This window comes from Danio rerio, chromosome 22 (genome assembly GCF_049306965.1).
Source record: "Danio rerio strain Tuebingen ecotype United States chromosome 22, GRCz12tu, whole genome shotgun sequence".
In the NCBI taxonomy this organism is placed as follows: Eukaryota; Metazoa; Chordata; class Actinopteri; order Cypriniformes; family Danionidae; genus Danio; species Danio rerio.
In genome coordinates this window covers 24,172,558-24,191,400 of record NC_133197.1, presented here as the reverse complement: position 1 = coordinate 24,191,400, position 18,843 = coordinate 24,172,558, and the positions used below count along the sequence as shown (strand labels likewise).

Below are 18,843 nucleotides of genomic sequence, written 5' to 3'. Positions count from 1 at the left end.
GTCCCCCCCCCAAAAAAAACTTAGGAATTGTGTTGTATTAGCTGTTGTGTAGTTTCAGTTACATTCTGTCCAAGTGGAATTTTTTTTATTATCTGTCATCCTTATAATTTTTAACCTTTTTGTTTGTGTGATTTAACGTAACGTTGTGAATTTAACGTAACACTGTATTTACAATGCGAAAGCCCTAAAACCACATAACAGCTAATGTTAACGCGGGTATCCCACAAATGGCGGCTATGTTCCATAATACAACCCAGCGTTCACATGGGTGACGTCACCTGACAGAGATCGATTTAAACAAGTAGTTTGAACAACTTAATGTGCAAAAGCTGTTCTATGTGCACAAGTTCTCTCCATATAAAGCAATCTCTCTATGTGCAAGATTGGACAGATAAAAATATTTATTTCTTATCTAATATTTTGAACCAATTAGCAAGTAGCTCTGCAGTGAGGACCACTTGGGCTGATTTACTTTCTTACAAAAATTTTATGGAAAGATGGTCATTCCCTTTTAAATTTAAAGAGCATAACTCTGTAACAAAAGTCATTCCTTCTGGTTTACTAATGCTAATGATAAATCATATGTCCTCATATAGTTCTCATAGAACTGATCCTGTACTATGGGGTAGAACTTTGTAGTAAAAAATGTACAAAGTTATTAGATTGTTATTATTTTTTTTTTAAACAGAGCCTTAAAGCCTGAAAGTTTTTTTTGAATGTCTGTTTTGATATTGTGTGGGGAAAAAGCTTGTTTGCTTCCTTTTCATTTCTGCATAATAAACATAGGCAACTACATTTAAAAATACTTCACATCATTTATGTTAGCAATTATACATTATATAATTCATGCAGACTGATGGAAATTGCTCATTCTGTTTAGATCATCCAGAGTCGTTGTTCATTTTTTTTATGACTGTCAGCATTTAAAAAAGTTTTGGGAAGACCTATCGTTGTGTCCAAAAAAAAAAAAAAAGAATCTGGTTTTAGATGTGATTTGACCCCCAAAGATGTTATATTTTATTTTGACTTAAACAATTTATCTGTGGAATTTATAATAAATCTTTTGATTTTATTTGGTAAACTTCATATTCATAAACGTAGATTCAATAACTCTAAACCTTGTTTAAAGGTTTCTATTGTAGGTTTTTATTTATATATATACTCACTCCACTATATTAATAGCAAGACATGTCAAGATACAGTTGCAAAGAAGCTAAAATTAATTAAACTTGCTGTCATTTGAGTAGGTTAATTCATGTTATCATGTAAAGGTTTCTATCTTGAAGCTGTCTTTTAATTTATTTTATGTAATTTATATTTTATGTTATTTACATTTGTATCATTTGGATGTCATGTTTAAATTGTACATTTGCTATTGTTTAAATAAATGAAAAACACTTCATTTTTTTGAGTGTATAGTAATCTCTGCATATTATGATAAAAGGTAGAGGGCATTTTAACATTAAATAAACAACTTTAGCTTTAAGCTTGGAATGAACTATGCTTCACTATAGGCCTACAAGAGGACAACAAATAAAATTAAATAATTCTGATATGTGAACCTAAACGACTCCCTTATAGATATACAGTATTTGCATATTAAAGTCTCTAAAAATGCCCCAAAAACACACGCTTCAGCTGTAAGCCTGACTCGAGTTCGCGTCTCGAGCTTCGGGTTTCAGCACTCGCGTTTCCTTCTTTGGAAAAACCAAAACAACTTAACCAGCACAGCGAACTTATTTTCAGGTAGCCCGGTGGTAGTCGTTTTTATTCACCAGAATAAGTTTTTACACGCATATCCAACCTGTTTGAGTTTAATTATCACTGACTCACCACACCCTCATGTGACCACCTGTACCGGTTTTTCCTGAAGATGTGCCGCAGGCTCATCGGCCCGAAAAGGGTAAACGACGAGAATTAAAGCAAAGCCTGAAGAGCTGCACTCACACCTGCGCGCCGACACACCTAAACGCTTCAGTTTACGCTCTCGGAAGAGAAGGTGTTGAGGTGTACGGTGTAAAGCTGTCTGGAGGCTGTAAGTGTTAAGTATTAGGTGTGTGCATCTCCAATTTTCGATACGAGACGGGGGTTTTGACCGTTGCAGCGTTTCTCAGGTAAGCAATTGTCATTGCTGAGGGGAGCCCTTTAGGTAACTGACAGCCCGTTTGAGTGACGTGTTCGAGTGTGATAATAAACACGACATAAACCCTTACGGTTTAATATTCTCTGTCTAAAAGTTCACAGGTGAGGTGTTTTTTTTAATCATTTCATGTTTTTCATTATTAAACTTGTCTGACGTCGGTTATCTGTGCGTTGCGTTTTTAAAATGGCGCGTCAAGTTTAGTGTAACGTTCATATAAAAGCAAGTTGATCTTCATATTCAATTTTTGTGGCTGTCACTAAACAAAATGGGTTGTCAAAGCCAATAAATGCATGTCAAATAGTATTATTTTCTAAGTTAGACAGTGCTTTCTAATTAGATTGGGGGGAAAAGTGAAATTTAAAATAAATAAATAAATAAATAACTTGCAAAAATAAAATCGAACCGGTATTAAAATTAATAGATAGACCAACTTAGGACTTTGAATTATAGGGATAGTTCACCCAACAACAACAACAACAAAATAGCTGCTCACTATTTACTCACCCTCAAGTGGCTTCAAATCTTTGTAAGTTTCTTTATTCTGTTGAACACTGTTAAATATATTTTTAATAAATCTAAAAACATTCACTAACCACTGACTTCCACAGTAGAAACAGGTAGGTATGGAATTCAATAATAGGTTTTCAGCATTCTTCAAAATATCTTATTTTGTATTTGGCAGAAGAATGAATCTCAAAGGTTTAACTGTAAAAAAAAAAAATGTTTCTGGTTGGTTTAAGCTGAATTAAATTAACCTTATGAGTCCATTGAACTGATATTACGTTAAACTGACTTAAAACAGCTTGTAACGTATAAAATTAAGTTAGAACATGATTAACATGATTAATTATAAAAGTTTAATAAGTTACAATGACTAAAAACATATGCTGTCGGGACTAATTGATTATATAATGTTTTACAGTGTGGAAACAAGGGTGCGAAAATGACAGAATTTTCATTTTTGGGAAAAAATATCCCTTTAAGTCTTATTGACTTTCATTTTAAATGACTAACATTTAGCCTGTTGAAATGACAATTGTGATTTGATAGATTTAATAGCCTTTTGAAAGTTTCTAAATACTTTGTATGGGCTATAAATATGCTCTATATTAGTAATATGTAATATTTGTCATTAATTTATTAAAAAAAATAATTTCCCTTGCTTAAATTAATCATTTTATTAAAGAAGTGTGTTTAATTTTTGTAAGGGTGAATGATTAGCTTTTTATACCGAATTTGTTGCATTTTACCGTGACACCCATTTTAAGTGCAAACATTCAATGTAATAATAATAATAATGCCAGGATTTTTGAAGACACACTGGGAAATTGTTGAAAAACATTAAGCAATGTTGAAATAAATTTAAGTAGATTTAGATAAGTGGTTAAAGTATAATATCTACCTAATAATAAAAATAATAATTATTATTATTATTAAAAACGAAGTTATTTTAAAGTGGAACATGTGCATGAAATTTCATACAGCCATTTTTATTCCAGATGTTGCATAATACATGTTTACCTGGACGTAAGACCTGCAGTGCACATTGCTAGGAATGGTGGCTGAGATGAAGAGCAGGATTTCAGTCATTGTTTCTAGTAGTGCGCGCTGCAGATATTCAGCTTTACTAAACTCAAATCCGCAAACCTGAGAAGAGGACAGTTGTAAAATGGATTTATATATGCATGAAATACTCACGTATGCCTCTGGATGGCAGCAGAGCTGAAGGAAAGAGTTTCTGTCACCTGTGAAGATCTGTGCTGTTTCAACATGCAATCTAGCATGCACATCTTCGGCATGTCGGTGAACCTGCCCTCGACTGGCGGTTGTTTTCATTTACAGACAGGACATTTCCTCATTCATTAGTTATTGAAGCCTTTATGAAGATGAAAACCACACCACAAATTTTGCATTTGACTATTTAAAGTGATTCATTTTACAACTTGCTTTCAGTTTCTGTTGTCTTGGGTTGGGTTGATGTGTGGGATTGTTGAAAGTGACAAATAAAGAAAATGACAAAGACAAATGCACCTGTGTGACTGAAAGCTTTCTAATGGATTTAAGTGCTTGATTATTAAATAAAACAATTAAAGTATACCCTAAACCTAATTTATTATCAATATTTTCAAGAACATGCATACAATGTAAACAATGCTGGGTTCCACACAATTTCTACATGTCGTCTTAACACAAAACAATTAAGTCAGTTCAATCATTTTGTAACAATTTAAGTTGTCATCCCAAAAACTCTAAAATTGTTTCAACTTATTTTAAATAGGAAGTTTGAACAAGCAGCAAAAGTAATTTTGTTTCAGTGTTTATTTATTTAATATCTTTCTTTATAAATATAATTATTAACTTTATGATTCAGGATGTTTAAACAATATTTGGAGACTATATTATAATAAATAGATTTAGTTAAAGGTGGCTCACGCTCTAAATAAATGTTGGATTGTCATAACCAAACATTGGTTTGTCAAATGTGGACAAACACAACATTGGGTTAGTTTTTTTTTTCCACTTAAAAGTAAAAGTAAATTACCCTTTTAATTCAACAGTTAATCCTAACTCAATTATATTAATCACAACCTAGCTTTTAAAGAGTAGCCTACAAATACTACCTGACAAATGTCTTGTCGCTATCCAAGGTTTAGGAACAATAAATAATAACTTGATTTCTAGTTGATCATTTAGTATCAGAAGTGGCTTATATGAAAGGTAAAGGCCTCTAGATTACCCTTATTTGACCAAAATAAAATATGATCATGCCTTGATTTTTGATTATTTAATTACCACAGTAGGGGCTGACTTTGCTTAGACAAAGGTCTTGTCACTTAACAGAAAGAATGCACAGTATAGCATATAAAGTCATGGTGCAGTGGAAAAATAATTTATGACTCCCATGAGCTTGGACGACTTCATTCATACATCTCTGCAATGACTCAAATAAATTATTAATAAGTCATCTTGAATGGCAAAGAAAGCATTTTTGCAGACTACCAAAGTTCATCAGGATATTTTGGATTCATCTTCAAAGCCTCCTCCTTCCTATTACTCCAGACATGCTCTATGATGTTCATGTCTGCTGACTGGGCTGGCCAATCGTGGAGCACCTTGACCTTCTGTACTTTTAGGAACTTTGATATGGAGGCTGAATTATGAGAAGGAGCGCTATCCTGCTGAAGAATTTGCCCTCTTCTGTGGTTTGTAATGTAATGGGCAGCACAAATGTCTTGATACCTTAGGCCAGGGGTCACCAATCTCGGTCCTGGAGGGCCGGTATCCCTGCAGGGTTTAGCTCCAACTTGCCTCAACACACCTGCCTGGATGTTTCCATAGATATATACACTAGATATCGCATAGGGACCCTGAGCATGCGTCAATAGCGCCGCCACATTGGTACAGTGCTCCCAGGACAAATGTCATTCAACCGCACTAGTCAAGACAGTGTTATTACGTGAAGATGCGGGACTTTAGCGCTGTCTACGGGTGTAGAAACGAGCAAACAAAGCACAAAGGCAGAACATTTTACAGGTAATATTAAGTTTTTTTCTGTTTTTGTATGTTCTGAACTTTTGCGCTAATCAGGTAACGTTATTGATGATAACAGTCAATTACTGCATTCACCATAAGGCAAAGCAGCTCCAACTCGCACTAAACACTCGGCTTATGCTAGTTTTGTTGAATAAAATAAGCAAACAATGCAAAAGAAATATGACAACGAGATGCTGCGCTGCCAGAAACTTGTATTATTGTCAGCTAACGTTAGTGAAAGTGTCGTTCTGGGGATTCATTTACAAGCGAGTCACTCCCTCCGTCAGTATGAGAAGTGAAAGCAGGAGAGGAGGTGTGTTTCAGGACACTGATTACATTAAATTTAACAGGGAGGGTGAATAGTACATTTCTGTACACACAAACACAAGCTTTTTGTCAGGAATGCCCGTGCGGTCACTGCTCCATCAATGTAGAAAAGTGATGTAAAATTATAATTTTCGTAATTAGAAAAAAAAAAAATTACATAATAACATCCAGGAAAACTCCTGATCATAGATATATGTGTATATGTGTATATCTCTGGCTTTGGATGGCCACAGTCCTTCACTGTTGGTCCCGCATTCATTTCAAAGGAGTGCTACCCTTTAGCAAGATGGGGGTGCTATTGACGCATTCCGTCCTATAGACCACAATAGGCCAGGCGACATCTAATGTATATATCTATGGGATGTTTCAAATATACCTAGCAAGACCTTGATTAGCTTGTTCAGGTGTGTTTGATTAGGGTTGGAGCTAAAATCTGAAGGACACCGGCCCTACAGGAACAAGTTTGGTGACCACTGCCTTAGGCTATTGATGTTGCCATCCACTTTGCAGATCTCTCGCACAGCCAAACAAACCATGACTTTTCCTTCACCAAACTTGACTGATTTCTGTGAGAATCTTGAGTCAATGCGGGTTCCAATAGGTCACAAATTGGTGCAGTATTTGTGATGATTCGGATGCTGCTCAACAGATCAGCATCAGAAAAATCTACCTTTCCAAAATGATCAACTAGAAGTCAAGTTACTATTTGGTGCTCTTATAACTGGGATCGACAACAAGACTTGTCAGGTAATCATTTTTTAAAAACTTCTATAAAAAATAGGTAATAGTTTTAACTCATATAAATAAACAATTTATTTAAAAAACAACAAATTTTCAGTAATTATTTATTTTTCAAACTATTTAAATACATGAAGATAATAATTTAATGTTTTAATTGTCATAAATGTTGTTGAAAAGAATAAAAAAATAAATCAGCCAAAAATGTTTTGTTGACATGCTAAATATTTTAATTTAAATATATAATTTTTTAATTAATAAAAAAATAATTTAAATAATTAATTATATATAGGCCTATTAACACACACTTCTATAATAAATTATAATATAATAAATTACTTGTAACAATAAAATAACAAATAAATAATTCAATAATTAAAGGCATGCAAAAAAAAAAACTATATATGTACAGTTAAAAAACAGAATTATTAAATCCCCTTTGAATTTTGTTTTTCTAAATAAAATAAAAATTTTCTAAATAATGTTTAACAGGGAAAGGAAATTTTCACAGTATGTCTCATATTATTTTCTTCTGGGGAAAGTCTTATTTGTTGTATTTCAGCTAGAATAAAAGCAGTTTTTAATTTTTTAAAAAACATTTTAAGGGTAAAATTATTAACCCCTTTTAAGCTTATTTCTCCCCAATAGTCTACAGAACAAACCATCTTTATACAATATCTTACCTAATTACCCTAACCTGCCTAGTTCACCTAATTAACCCAGTTAAGCCTTTAAATGTCACTTTAAGCTGTTTAGAAGTGTCTAGTAAAGATCTAGTCAAATATTATTTACTGTCATCATGGCAAATATAACATAAATCAGTTATTAGAAATGAGTTATTAAAACTATTATGTTTAGAAATGTGTTGAAAAAATCTCTCGGTTAACGGGGCTGATAATTCAGGGGGGCTTATAATTCAGATTTCTTTCGCATGACATTAATTATTGAATTATATAAAATTTTGCCTAAAAAATGAATTAAACACTTCATGAATAAACAGTAGTTGTCAGGTTCTACCCAGGGAGTTGTTATTTATTTGACAAGGTTTTACAAATACACTTGAGCGCCACAAACAGACCCTTTAAAAGTCATTTATTTGGTATTTACAGTTGGCCAGTGGAAGCTATGAGAATGTGCAAGATACAAACACTTTCGCCGGTCACAAAAACGCTTCCAGCAGCAGCTGATTGTAAAACAAACTGGCATGAACATCATCTCCGTACAATAAGAGAAAAAAAAAATCTGACGCTCCGCCACACACATACACACACACACACATCTACAACAACACATCGGGTGCTAAAAATTCAGTTTGTTTGTTACAACCTCCAGCAAAAACATTTGTAAACCAGATTCAGTTCCCCCTCTGATCACTGGTCAGTTTTACAGCAATACTATGTTTTTAAAATCCCTGAATCTTACAAATTTGGCACAAAAACCATCCAGCCAATTAGTATCAGAATCGTAACATATAATCGTCTTTTCTACAGCGCACTGATTGATACAGCACTGAGAGAGAGATATATATATATATATGCACATTCATCACTAAAACACACACACACAAACACAAAGTGATCGAAAACTGATTCAGTAATACAGATGCACAAGAAAAAATAAATTATCTAAAAATAACCAGTTAAGCACAGCAGCATCATGGCAACAGATTTCCCCTAAAAGTTTATTTCAGGCCATGCCTTTCAGAGAAATGCACAAACACAAACTTAGCATATCGTTATTGAGAGCGATTAGCACTAGCGATCCAACACTGGTCTTAATAGAGGCACTAATGCGATGTACAAAAGTAGCTGCTGCCTTTAGTTGTAACTGTACTGGATGCTACATGAAGCTCGCACAATCATATTCCCATCCAAAAGCAGAGTGGATTGTATTCCCTTTAACTCATTTTGATGGGAAGGATGGAATGTTAGCAGTAATTAAGCTGTAAGGTAACGATAAGAATAAAAAATGCCCTGATAGAGTGATGTGCTTCTGGCACTTTCCATTAATAGAGTAACAAATGTAGTGTTTTTATTGGCGATAAATGCGCAAATTGTTCTGAAGCAGTGGTCTCAAACTTAAATTCCTGGAGGGCCGCAGCTCTGCACGGTTTAGCTCTAACCACCTCCAACTCACACCTGCATAATAGTCTCTAGTAGTCTTGAACACCTTAATTAGTTGGATCAGCTGTGCTTGATTAGGGTTGGAGTAAAACTGCAGAGCTGCAGTCCTCCAGGAATCAAGTTTGAGACTATTGTTCTCATAGGACTATTTGATATTCTGGATTATATTTAGATTAGAAAAGAAAAAGGAGGATCATTTAAATATTTGATAATCACAACGCTGTCATAATACTGTTAAATGTACTTTCACAAAAACTTAATCAAGATTTGGTCTCAAAGAGCTTGGCAGCAGCCGAAGGCCTTAATTTACACGAAAATAAATAATTATTATAAAGAAATAAAATTAAAATAGATTTCTATAAAACAAAAATAGCATTGTTTTGTGAAAACAGAACAAAAAAATAAAGCAAATACAAATCAATATGAAAGCTAAATTCCAAAAAGCATAAAAAAACACAAAATCAAAAAACAAAAACAGAGAAGAAAATAACAAAGCATCAAAATAAAAAGCACAATTAAAACAAAAGGGAAGAAAAACAAAGTAAAATATCCAGAATAGACGAAGACACAATGCAGACCAAATGCAAAACAGCAATATAGAAAATAAACAAATAAATAAATAAGAATAGACTTTTACAAAACAAAAATAGCATTGTTTTATGAAGACAGAACGAAAAAATAAAGCAAATAAGAAGCAATAAGAAAATGAAAGTACAAACAGCATAAAAAAAGACACACGAAATTAAACAAAAAACAGCGACGAAAATAACAAGGCATCAAAATAAAATGCACAATGAAAACAAAAGTGAAAACAAAAACAAACTAAAAGATCCAAAGTAGATGACGACAAACAATGCAAGCCAAAACCAAAAGAGCAATAAAAAAACAAATAAAGAAATAAAATAAAAACTTAAAGAAAAAATAATAATAAGGATTTCTACAAAACAAAAATAGCAAGACAGGACAAAAAAATCAAATGCAGAACAATATGAAAGTGAAAGTCCAAAAAAAAAAAAAAAAACGCAAATCAATCAAAAAACAGAAACGGCGATGAATAAAAAAAAGCACAATTAAAACAAAAATAAAAGCAAAAACAAACTAAAAGATAAAAAAAACACAAAGACAAACAATGCAAATCAAAAGCAATAAAACAAAAACAAAACAAAAGGAAAGCAAAAGTGTTTTCTTAATTGTACAAGCTTCACTGAACAAAACAACAAACAAAATGTAACCCTAACTTGTACACTATTTATGGAAAGTGCCAGATAAACGCTGCCGTAGTCACTTGTTCGCTGCTTTGATGGGTTTGCTGGTAACTTTTTATGTCCCTGCTTAATGTAAGTCTGCCACCAAATTCAAAGCACTGTAACTCCGAACACATATTAGCATGAATTGCATATGACGATGCAAGCAATAAAACGGTTTACATCTGTGCTGACAGCAATGCTACTACATGCCTTAGAACTTGTATTTGGAATTGCTATTGACTTATAAATAAAAATAAAATATATATAAAAATAAAAACTGAAGAGTAGAGATGAGTTTGTGGCCATTTTTTTTGTTTGTTTGTTTTGTTTTTAAGTTTTCTGGATGATACGATTTATATAGAGCCCATACTGTTCACATTCAGCCAGCATGCATTTGAACGATGGAGCATCATATTAGCAGGTGTCGAAGAAAAAAAACCTACGAAGAATCATTGTGGACACTGCAGTAATAATCGCAAAAACAAAGGCACCCGAAGGCTCAGCATCTCAAACTCTAGAAGCGAGATCAGTCTCTCACTAATGATGATAATGATTGATATTTGATTAGTTGGAAAACAGAGCAAAGGGCTGGAGCTTTGCGTTAAAGATGACAATTCACCCAAAAATAAAAACTTGCTGTTAATTTACTCACTCTCAAACTTTGGGGATTCACAAAATGCAAGTGAAAACTTACTTTCTGTGCCTCCTGAGAATAAATAGATTTAATTAAGTAAAATTATCACTCTTTATGCGTTTTGTATACGTGTCTAATATTTGTTTAGTATGTAGTGGTGGGTATTTTGATTTTTGGGTTATGTTACCTCAGATTTAACACATTTAAATGTGCTTCAAATGGCGTAGGAAACATTAGATAGTCTCACTGAGGCTACAAATTCTGCCATGCTTCTGGGTTTAAGTACGTACGTAAAATGACGTGAATCTCTGAGCGCACATTCAGAGTTCGGAAGCCTACCCAAGTCCATCAGAAATGGGTAGTCTGGTGTGTGGTTGATCCCTCTATGAAAGAGGTGTAGCATGAAACCTCAATAAAACCTCAATAATGTATCGTCAGGTGTTATATTTGTTTTGCCTGTAAATATGGTTTGCATTTAATAAGTTACGAACAATTGAAGAGGAAAAAAATAGTCACGTAAGACAAGACCTGTGTGCACATGCGCGAGTAAATGAACAGCAAATTTTCAATTTTGGTTAAACTTCTAAAGCAGATGTCCAGAATTTTGACTACTTCCGGGATTAACAGTCTCTCCAGATCGATGATAGAAGGTAGAACTTTAAAATACGAATTATAAAATAAAATAGATCCTCTCAAAAATAAATCAATAAATATACAGCACAAAAATGATTTATATTAACTCAAATAATGTTAAATAAAAACTAAATGTTGAAAACTCTTGATCATCAACATCAAGATGAGGCTTGATTGGAGATGCCAAAAAAAAAAAGAGAGCTGTGCAGTAAATCACTTCCCAGTCCAGTCGTCCACAATAAGACGAGAACATGAGAAGCAAACAGGAAACCGTCCCTGTTGGCCAGTAGTTCATAGCTCCAGGATAAAAGACTCCTTCACAACATGAAAAGACAACACCGGCTTACCTGATGCGATAAGCCGAATAATTCAAGAAAAAATAATCAAATAAAGTGTCAGTAGCTTCTGCTGAAAGCCTCATGAACTCAAAGTAGTTTCTGAATCACTTCCTCGCAAAGTAAAGGGCCGAATGGACATAAAATTGGACAGCAGTGGAGGCTTATGGTCACTGTCTGTAGTAGGCACCTAAAAAGAGACAAAGTTAGATGTTAGAAAGTCACCCGAATTTGAAGTGTGATATCACAGTTGTGTTGTGCAAGTGTGAACCTTTGTACGCAGCTTCTGGCCTTGATGGAGGTCGAGGCGAGTATGGGCTCTCGACGTAGGCGTAGCTTGGGTTTATGTTCTCATAATGCTGTGTAGGAGGTGGAGGCCTGAAGTGAAGAAACAAAACAATACGAGACTCCAGCAAGACTTTTGGGAGTATAAAAGTGCTGATGAATAGGGATGGATGATATAGACCTGAAACTACATCACGATATTTTCTGGTATTTATTACGATAACAATATCAAGGTGGATAATTGTAAATTGTAAATGTAAGTCATAATCAAGGGTGCACAAATCTGGTACACATGACAGAATGCAATGCTAGAGGATTGCTTTTGTGTATTAACGCATTTTGGAACCTTGTTACCAAAGTTAAGATAAGATAAATATTACAAACATGCTAATTTGTGTGTCAACTGTGTGAAATAATAACATTAAAGTTATTTGTTTTGGTTCTGTGCCTGAGGACTGGGTTGTGTTGGTCCTAACCTTCGCCCACCACCCATTTCACAATGCCCCGGCCTATGGTCAAGAGCTTTGGGTCATGAATTAAAGGACAAGATCTTGAATACAAGCGGCCGAAATGAGTTTCCTTCGCAGGGTGGCAGCACCCTTATAGATAGGGTGAGGAGCTGTCACCCGGCACGAGTTCGGAGTAGAGCTCCTCCACATCAAGAGAAGCCAGCTGAGGTGGCTCGGGCATCTGTTTCGAATGCCTCCTGGACACCTACCTAGGGAGGTGTTCCAGGCATGGCCCAATCAGGAGGAGACCTTGAGGAAGACCCAGGACATGCTGGAGGGAGTATGTCTCTTGACTAGCCTGGGAAAGCCTCTGGATCCCCCCTGAGAAGCTGGAGGAAGTGTTTGGGGAGAGGAAAGTCAGGTTCTCTCCTCCTGAGACTGCTGCCTCCGTGACCCGGCCAGGGAAAAGTGGAAGAAAATGAATAAACTAATATTTAATTTGTATGGTGGGTATTTGGATTTTGGGTTTATGTTACCTCAGATTTAACTCATTTAGATGCGATTCTATTGGCGCTGGACACATTACATAGACTCATTGACTTGACAAATTCTGCCATGCTTGTGGCTTGAAAGAAGACTGTAAAATAAAGTGAATCTGAGTGCACATTCAGAGTTGCAGTTGCATTTGTAAACCGACTCAAGTTTGTCTGAAATGGGCGGTCTGGTGTGCGGTTTAAACAAACTCTGCCAATGGTTCCATTTAAAGGGGGTGTAAACTCTGGTATGAGCCAGAGAAAGGTAGAGAAATCTCAGGAATACAACAATATATGTAGATCTAATTTAGCAAAAAAATGAGCAATTATATAGGAAAATGACAGTATGTAGGTACCAGGTGGGCTGTTTTTTTGATGGTCCAACCAATCAATAACAAAATAGCTAGATTTTCTATTTGATTTAATGATCAATTAAATATCAAACCCCCTCTACACGAAATGTTTAAATAATTCGTACATTAACTAACCTAAAATAAATAAAGCATTGTGACTGTGCCTTAAAGCATATCATATTGCTCTCTCTTGTAAATGTGATCTCTTTATATTGTACTTTTAAATATTGCTGTTTGTTTTTTGCAATTTGTTTATTATTATATTTCAATAAGGGTTAACGGGACAGCATACGCCAGAAGAAAAGGAGTGAGTCAGGCCTGTTTTTGAATACTTAGCCTTGGCTATATTTATATATAAAAATCCACTTTTGGAAAGGAATTTTGCATCTTAATTCTGATGTTCTCATCGTGCTAGAGAAAGAGCATTATAACTGTAGCGTGTGACTGCTTCATTTAGGAGGGTTTGAAAAAAACAGACGACTTTGGAAGTCGATTCCATTACTAGGTCCATTGAGAGACAAGAAATCCCTATTCCTAGTACCAGGTACTTTTTTGAAAACCAGACCAAAAATGTAATGCTAACCCACCTAGCTATTATTTTTGAACTCATTTTTACATTTTAAACACTCGACTGATGATACGGAGTAAATTTGGAGTAAAATATAGTTTGTCAGTAAATCAGTTACTGAACTGACTCAAACACTCAAAATTGTATTGCACTCATTCTATTTTAGTACATCCAATCACAGGCCCATTGTAGGTTTTATTGTTATCATTGCAGAACAAGCAATTGTTATAGTAGGAGTGAGGTATTTTGCAAACGTTAAGATATCACCCATCCCTATTGATGAAATGGAGATGTTGTACCTCGCAGGTTTGTGGTTGCGTGCTCTCTGGTACTCCTCCTCTCTGCTACGCACCTCTTCTCGTGTTCGTGGTCGTACTACATCTTCTTGCACTGGCTAATATGTAGGACCAAATGACATTAGTTTCAACAGGGACCATGCATGTGAACAAAACACTATATTGTCACTATATTGTCAGTCTGACCAGTGGGTGGAGCCACAGTCCTGCAGAACCATGATAAAGAATTGCCTGTAGAGTTCTAGTAAGACTCAATCCCTGATTATCTTGTTCAGTGTTTTTATTAGTGTCAAAGCAAAACTGTGGCTCTTAAAAACTGAACTTGGCTACCCCTGCTGCTAAAGTGTCTTATTTCTGATAAAAACTGTAAAAACTGTGAATATATATTTAATGGATCTTTTTAAAAAGGTTAAACATGTTTGACCAATCAGCATTCAGAACCAGAACTATGCATCTTATATGTTGAAATGGATGTTGCTTACTTTGTATTCTAGCTCGGGTCGTCTCCTCTCAATCACTTGTTTTTCCTTATCTTTCGATTTTTTATATTCTCTTTTCTCTTCCTCCATTAGCCGTCGGGCTATTTCCTTAAATCATAAAACACAAAATAATCAGGTCTGGAAGAAACCCAACATCAATTCCTCCCAAAAATTCAACTTGCCGTACCTCATCTTGTGCAACTTGAGCTGCTCGTTTGTCAACTTGGACAGCCTGAAAAAAAAGACAGGTGGTTAAATTTTTTGGACTACAGATGGTTAATAATTATAACCACAGAAAATCGAGATACCTTTAACTCTTCATCTTGTAGTTTGCGTGCCACCTCCAGGTCTCTGAACTCTTGGTCATGTAGGTCTAACTGGGCCAGTCCATGTGTTGCTTCCTTCATGCCATACTCTCCTCGTACCTTGCGGCCTGCAGGGGGCACAACAAGACATCAGTCAACAGGAAAGCACGCTTCTGCCATGCAACTCAGAGGTCTTCAACACTGCCCCTGGGGACCCACTTTCCAGCAGAGTTTAGTTCCAAATCAAACAAACTGGAACCTGCAAACCAAATTCTTTAGTATCACCTGAAACACAGGTTAAGTAAAGTTAGCTTTGCAAAATATGCCTACTTGCATACTATTTAGTAAATGGTCAAAAGTAGTAGTCTGAATTGTTTTTATAAAAGTAGGTGAGAAGTATGTGGATGACCTATACCAGGGGTGACCAATCCTGCTCCTGTCATGCATATTATAGCTTTTACCCTTATGAAAGTGTTAGTTCACTCAAAAATCAAAAACTATGCAGTTAATTATATACCCTCATGTCGTTCCAAACCCCAGAGGTGTTTGTTTGTCTTCAGAACACAAATTAAGATATTTAAGGTGAAATCTGAAACCTCTCTTATCCTCCATTGACAGCAAGGTTTCAGACATTTTCAAAGTTCAGAAAGATACCAGAAACATCCACAAAACAGAACACAAGGATTCTTGTAACTTGATATTCTGATTGAACCACTGAATTATCTTAATTTGTGTCCCAAAGACGAATGAAGGTCTCGTAATTTAAAAAAAAAAAAAAAATTGTTGGGTGAACTAACCCTAAACATCTGAACTGGCTAATAAAAGGTCTTATTTAGCTTACCAGAAACTTCCAGATGGACGTGTTGAGGCTACAGTTTAGGACAATGGCCTGCCAGGACCTTGACCCAATCCTTCTAGTAAGATTCTAAAGAGACTTTACTATTCTATGAAGCAACTGAAAAGGATTTATGAATGCCAGTGAAGTGACAAACAACATGGCATGGGTCAGAGTGCAATAAATCCAAGTTTCAATTAAACTACATAGATTAGAAGTGACCATTATGAACGACCATTATCCTGCAAGAGTTAAGCTTGAACACATTTGCCTAGAATAGATTTCTTTTTATAAAGTTTGAGGACCTTGATAAGCTGGTTCATGTGTTTTTAATAAGGGTTAAAGCTGAACTCTGTAGGACAACGGCCCTCCAGGAACAAGTTTAGACACTCCTGATACAGATCATACCTTTTAACAGTCGTAAAGTAAGTTCCAAACCAAATGTAGAGTCCACTCTAAAATTATGTGATTTCAGATGCAGCAAGTGTGTTTCCAGAGACAGTGTTGAAGACCTCTGCAGTAATATATTCAAACAGCATTCAGAGATTTGTTTTAAGATTGAGAAAGGATGATCAAAAATGCAAGTTGCAAAGTTTTAGTGCACAAGATTCCTGCAAACCAAAATCACCAATAAATAGGAAAAAGGAAATCAAGAGTATCCCTTGACAGTACTCCCACCACCAGTAGCACCGCAGGCTCACTCAAACACATGGACACAGGTCCATACCTCTCTCTCTGGAGGAATAGCCAGGGGATTGGCCATCATTTGAGTGGCCTCTGAAAGTGGGTTCCTCAAACACCTCATTGGGACCAATGGGAAGCCTAGGCCTGTTGCTGAAATCCTCCCACTCCAGGTTGTCTTCCGACCTTCCTCTAGAAGGGGACAGACTGTAGTCCAGTTCTCGCTCTCTACTTCTGTGCCTTTCTCTGTTCCCATCTCTGCCTCTTTCTCTTTGTCTATCTCTGCTTCTATGCCCATCAATATTTTGGTCCATTGCCCTGTCCATGTTTCTACCCCTGACATCTCCGCTAAACAAGCGATCTTGACTTTTTGTTCGGTTTCGGTCTCTTTGCCTGTCCTTGGTTCTCTGTCCATCCCTTTCTCGTTCTCGATCCTTGTTCCTCTCCTTGTCCCAAACCCTGTCTCGGTCAGCAGAGTAGTCCCTATGTGGTTTCTCCTTCAACCGCACAACAGGCTCAAAGTTGTCCCCTTGATCCTGTTTCTTCTTTCTACGGGGTTCTGTGTTATCCAGATCGAGAGGTTGGTTTCTTTCTTTCAAATGATCTTCAGAGATTTTTGGTTGTCGATCGGGTGAGTAGTACTCCCTTCCCTTGTTTGTAATCTCTGGACGCTTTGATCGGCTGAACTCAACAGGCTCATATTCTGGATAACGACTATGGCTATTAGGATATCTTTTTCTGTCCGGGTTGGGGGAGCTGTAAGGGGAAATCATTTGGTTGTAGTCACGGTGCTTCTCTTTTCTGTAATCTGAAGAAGTGGAATGAGGGTTCGGCTCCCGCAGGTCTGATGGAAATCGGGAGGCTGTGTGAAAGTGAGTGTGAGGGATGGGAAGAGGTGGAGTTCAGAACAAGGAAGAAAATAAAACTTAACTGGGTTAGTACACATGGGTTAGTACACTATGGATAATGTAGGAAGCAAAATTGTAAATAAAGCTTTTTCTGACTAGTACCACCAACCCACTCAAGTAAAGGTGGTACAGCCAGAATCCAGAATTGTGCCACAAATACAAAAGTGATCAAAATTTAACTGTACTTTGAAAGCCATTAAACTGGATTTTGCCATATTTTAGACTGTTTTTAATATTAAAAACTTATACACATAACAAAATGATTCATATTTAAAAATTATTCAATATATTTAAAGATATTTTATTGTGAAATATACTTACAGTAGTATAACAATGTCAACTTTATGTCAATGTTAATTTTAGATTTGACTTACTGGCTGTAAACCCACTTGTTTCTCATTCAAATTCTCCAGATTTCAAAATCTTTAAACCTTAATCCCTTTTCTACAACCTAATCTCAGTGCACACTGTAGGTGTCTATAAAAGGCCCACACACTTTTCCGTTCTAATTTATGCCAACAAACCAAGACTTAGAGACACAAATAGCTTGTTAACACTCCTCCAGCAATTTCATCAGATTCTAAATTGGTGGGTTCAGATAAACATGTCTGATTTCTTCCTCCTTGCAGAAATGCAGCACAGGCCAAATTGTTTGCATCCTGGCGTGAGAACGGAGCTTAGCTATTCTGTCATGGTTCAAAAGAGAGCGAGCTAAAGATACTCCCCTAAGCGTTCTCAGAGATGGTGAATTTTTTATGTTGTGCCCTGTAGGTGGTTGCTAATCTGTGCTTACCATGGCAGGGTCATTGCGAACAAAATATAAACACTGTGAAGAAACGCATTACGAGCCGAAGCTACATTCTTTAGGGTTTGGGTTTCATTGAAATGAACTCTTCATTAAGCACATATGAACGGTAGATCTGAGTATTTATTGAGGCGAGCAGACCCTATGGGAACAATACCAGCCAACCAGAAAGAGGCCCTAAACACATTAAAATGATTGCATGAGAGAATGATTACATAACACGTGAAAACAAACAGTTAGAATGCAAATACTGGCACGCAAGGGCGGATAGGGTTAACAGATGCAGTGTTGACATGAATAACTGGCATGTCCAGTTTTGTAGCACTTGTTGCTAAATGGTAATCCATTACGAACGCAAGATGGTCTGCTGGTGCTATATTAGATACGAGGCAAAAATGCCTTCTTAGAGATCCCCAATGTTGTTTAAACAAACAGCAGATGAACATGTGGTCAAGTTATTCGAAACATTGTTTAACTTTACAACAAACAGATCAAAGTATCTGCAGTGCTTTTGACTTGAAATAAGCATTAATGACTGTAATCAGTTCCTAGAGCGCAAACACTTCTAAAAAAAACTGAAACAGTAAAAGCACTAATGTAAGTGTAAATGTAAAACTTTGTCAACGTCCTAT

General features: G+C 35.8%; 1 protein-coding gene, 1 long non-coding RNA gene and 1 other non-coding gene across 6 annotated transcripts in view; 2 read left to right on the top strand and 1 right to left on the bottom strand.

Annotated features, from left to right (window-relative positions):
- The first annotated feature begins 1,935 nt into the window (after nucleotides 1-1,935).
- On the top strand, nucleotides 1,936-4,170 carry LOC137488936 (uncharacterized). Its single transcript, XR_011008235.2, has 2 exons — nucleotides 1,936-2,114; nucleotides 3,643-4,170. It is a non-coding gene; the product is annotated as an uncharacterized lncRNA (long non-coding RNA).
- mir725 (microRNA 725) lies at nucleotides 3,678-3,757 on the top strand. Its single transcript, NR_030506.1, has one exon. It is a non-coding gene; the product is annotated as a microRNA 725 (primary transcript).
- Nucleotides 4,171-7,819: 3,649 nt separating the features above from the next.
- ccdc50a (coiled-coil domain containing 50a) overlaps nucleotides 7,820-18,843 on the bottom strand; it is a 43,834-nt gene continuing 32,810 nt past the window's right edge. The window contains exons 6-13 of one of the 4 annotated variants that reach the window (XR_012397479.1): nucleotides 16,545-17,360; nucleotides 14,986-15,110; nucleotides 14,865-14,909; nucleotides 14,681-14,785; nucleotides 14,202-14,296; nucleotides 11,986-12,092; nucleotides 9,444-11,904; nucleotides 7,820-8,844 (exon numbers count right to left, since the gene is read on the bottom strand). Coding sequence is in view for 2 of the 4 variants with exons in the window: in NM_001365997.1 (NP_001352926.1) it covers nucleotides 11,885-11,904; nucleotides 11,986-12,092; nucleotides 14,202-14,296; nucleotides 14,681-14,785; nucleotides 14,865-14,909; nucleotides 14,986-15,110; nucleotides 16,545-17,360 (1,313 nt within the window). In the remaining 2 variants the exon portion in view is untranslated. Of the gene's footprint in view, nucleotides 8,845-9,443; nucleotides 11,905-11,985; nucleotides 12,093-14,201; nucleotides 14,297-14,680; nucleotides 14,786-14,864; nucleotides 14,910-14,985; nucleotides 15,111-16,544; nucleotides 17,361-18,843 lie in introns of those variants that run through there. The other 3 variants (XR_012397480.1, NM_001365997.1, NM_001365998.1) reach the window with 3 other exon arrangements.